At 41.9% G+C, this 3,453-nt stretch overlaps 1 protein-coding gene across 1 annotated transcript in view; it reads right to left on the bottom strand.

The window, feature by feature from the left end:
- LOC106528445 (histone demethylase UTY) overlaps positions 1-3,453 on the bottom strand; it is a gene marked incomplete at both ends in the record, with an annotated part of 49,177 nt that overhangs the window by 21,034 nt on the left and 24,690 nt on the right. The window contains 5 exon segments of the mRNA XM_014023611.1: positions 1,687-1,906; positions 1,987-2,085; positions 2,183-2,309; positions 2,387-2,480; positions 3,030-3,064. Of these exon segments, the coding sequence (XP_013879065.1) occupies positions 1,687-1,906; positions 1,987-2,085; positions 2,183-2,309; positions 2,387-2,480; positions 3,030-3,064 (575 nt within the window).

Raw genomic sequence — 3,453 nt, 5'->3', positions numbered from 1 at the left:
TAACTACTGTTCCCTGAAGGAAAGGAATGAGGTACAACACATGGTGGCCCCGCTGCACAGCTGGGCTCGGTGAAAAGTGGTTACCGAACTAAGGAGTGACTGTGATGCGACAGTATATATATGTGCAGGCGGAGCCTGACATTTGTCATCATCACGTCACCTGCCTAAAGGCGTGATTAGAGGTGGGTTCAGCCAGGACACGCAGGAGCGTGGTTTCCATACATGATGTGTTGTACCTTGTTCCTTTCCTTCAGGGAACAGTAGTTATATGCATAACATTACSTTTCTGTTCACTACTTTAGATTAAATTGTGCTTCTAACACTGTCCTAACTTTAAATGGAGAACTAAAAATAAGAACTGTAAACAGACCAAATGTAAGGGCTTATTTGAAAAGCATTTTATTTGTTCACCAAATCTTTTTAAACTGTGTGAATAAATCAAGATTATAATTTTTACGTCTTTTTAAAATTTAGATCCTTTGCTAAATTGTTGGTAAATTGCCAATAACCTTAAAGTAGAGTATTTTGTTCCTAAAAAATATTTTTTTTCAACCTTTATTTTTTTGGGTTAATACTCTGCTAAACTGATGACAAACATGTTTTAGTGATATAGACACTTTAATAACATCTAAATTAKTAGCTAAGCGTGCAGAGCAGCAGATGAGCATATGTAAATATGCAAATGTTTTTAATAAAGTAAACTTTTTCCCCCCTAAAAATGCAGCAGCAACTATTTTCCTCAGCATTTGAGTAAAACAAATAATAATATACTGGTTACGAGTGTACTACCAAATGTTGTACACTAAATAAACAAGGTAAACAGGAGTATTAAATATTAAGCATTTGCTTTGTTTGACCTAATTTTTAACTAGAATTATAATAATAATAATGTATATTTGGAAATAGTCAATGCCAAACTATGTTTTCGGTATTTCAACAACTATTTAAATAAAGGTATTTTTTGCTGTATTTTAAGGCTCTGTGACACTATAGCTTTTTAGACAACTTATGTCGACTTGTGAAAATTTTGTTACAACTATTTTACTCATATCTGTTATATATTTCATYTAATTGTTCTCACTGAAGTATGTATAGGTCTAAAAGAGGATTCCAGCAGATTTTTTTAATTCCATCTTCRGCTTAAAGCTATTTAGTGCTGGAAAAACTTTTCATAAGCTGGCATAGGTTGTCTAAAACGTTAAACTGTGACAGAGCTTTTAAGTAGGTTTAATGAATTTTAACTGCTTTTGTTGCTGCCACATTTTACACCAACACTGTATTCTCCAACCTATTGTACAGGGTTCTTAATAAAACTTAAATATTTATATGCTTTTCAGAGATTTGGTTATATGAAGCAGGAAAATGGACACTATTAGTTAGCATGAGGTGCTTTGGATCATTCTTTTGAAYCCTAGAAAGAGGACTGAACAGTAGAAATTTATAAAGAATTAGATACAAATGATTGATCTTAGTTTTACAGGGATGTGAAAGATCAGTAGAAGCTTGTCTTCCTGTGCAAAAGCAAGAGGATTCACCAGGGTTCACAAAAGCTGCTAMATTCTAAAAAGGAGCTGAACACCCGCTGGGAGAATTTACGACATCCTTACATTAAAAAACAGGAACCTCAGMCATAAGTTCTCCACAAACCCCATTAAGTGGCACACAAATGTTGTTTTCCCCACCCACCTGCAGACATTTGATGCGGTGGGTCAGAGCGGTGGTGTTGGTGCAGCCCTTGCTGCGGGTGGCGTTGATGTAGCACTTGATGGCGTCGTGGGGCTGGTTGCAGGACTCGTACAGTGTGCCCAGGTCCATCCAGGCGGCAGCGTGGCTGTGGTCCAGCTGCACAGCGCAGATGTAGGCCTGCAGAGCGTCCATGGGCTGGTTCTGCTGCTGGTACAACACCCTGACGGGATAGGGAAAGTTCCAGGCTTTGAAGACGAGGCCTTGGTTCGGGCTGAGGCGTAAACTGGAAGAAACATTTACCCTATAGAGCACCACGTGTCAGCGCTGGCCTCGGATTTGTCGATGGACTGACGGTAGGAGATGAAAGCATCCTGGACCTTGCCAATACTAGCGTAGCACCTGCGGGAGATGGAMAACGGTGTAACAACTCCTGCATATTCACGAGGAAGAAGTCTGACACCACTCTACATGAAACAAGCTAAATGTTCACTTGTACCTTCCAAGGAAGTACCAGGACTGTCCGGAGTTGGGGTCGGCTTCCAGAGACTTCTGCAGACACTGAATGGCATAGCTGTCCCTGCTGGATTTGTCCCCGAGCTGCTCCACCGTGTGATGCATCCAGCCTGCAACGAGTCGAGGCGCTTTGCTCGGGTCCTCGGGGGGRAAAGGAAGTTGCTCAGAAACCTTGGAGGAATCTTACCTAGCTGCTGCAGAGTAGTGGCCTTCACCTGTGCAGGGAGATCCTCCGTCTGCAGGAGATTCTCGTAAGCCTCCTTGGAAGCCCGGTATCTCTTCTGGGAATACAAATTAGAGTAAAACGAGTCAAATTTTAATCCAAGAATTTTGAAAATCGGTGTAACCAAGTATAATAAATAACAAATAAAAATAAATCTAATTAAAGTAGACGGCTCCATATGATCACATTAGCTGCAAAGAGTCGCTGCTCCCTCCACAGAAGAGGAAAGACACCGCCGGCATACAAAACAGGGCGAGACAGACTTTGCTGTTTCCGTGGCAACCCTGATGATCGGCTAATCTTACACCCCTCCCGCCCGCCCCGTCTCCTCCTGCTATGCTGCCCACTCACTCATGCACCCTGATTGCTCCTTGACTCATCAGCACCTAGTTCAAGAAGAAAACAGGGCAATCCTCTGATTTTCTTCTTATTATTCTTTTYTTTTTAATTGGGAACTTTTGCATCATTGACACACAAACACGCACCACAAACAGAAAGAAGTACAAAAACATCCTGTGCTGTACCCTTGAGAGCAAGGGCAACAGATACACATGTTCCATAAAATACAATCATTTTTTTTAAATAGAATAAATGCCAACTCACTTACCTGAATCTCATAMAGATGAGCGATGTGGAACTGAACTATAAAAAGAAAAAAGATGTCAGGTTATTAAACGTTTTGGAAAACAACTATCTCATAGGTCTCATTTTCTTCTGAAAGTCTTTGGAAAGTAGCGCAGCGATGTCAGAACCGAAGCAAACAAAAACAAAGAGGAAAACAACAAAGCCCCGCTCGTCTACGTGAAGTGCAACAAAAACCAGAGGTAGGTGAGCCTGACGGCACCTTCCTTTGTCTGGAGCGCCGCAGTGTCTGATCTAAGCTGCCGGAGTGACTCTCAGCAGATGGAGGGAGAGAGGGAGTAGAAACGGGGGGAAAGAGGGAGGAGGGGGAGAGATCGGGGCTGCCCTTGATAGTTATATATGTATATGTGTGTGTGTGTGTGCGTGCGTGCGTGCGTGCGTGCGTGCGT

This window comes from Austrofundulus limnaeus, unplaced genomic scaffold (assembly GCF_001266775.1).
Source record: "Austrofundulus limnaeus strain Quisiro unplaced genomic scaffold, Austrofundulus_limnaeus-1.0 Scaffold380, whole genome shotgun sequence".
In the NCBI taxonomy this organism is placed as follows: Eukaryota; Metazoa; Chordata; class Actinopteri; order Cyprinodontiformes; family Rivulidae; genus Austrofundulus; species Austrofundulus limnaeus.
This window is presented reverse-complemented; position numbering and strand designations above follow the sequence as displayed.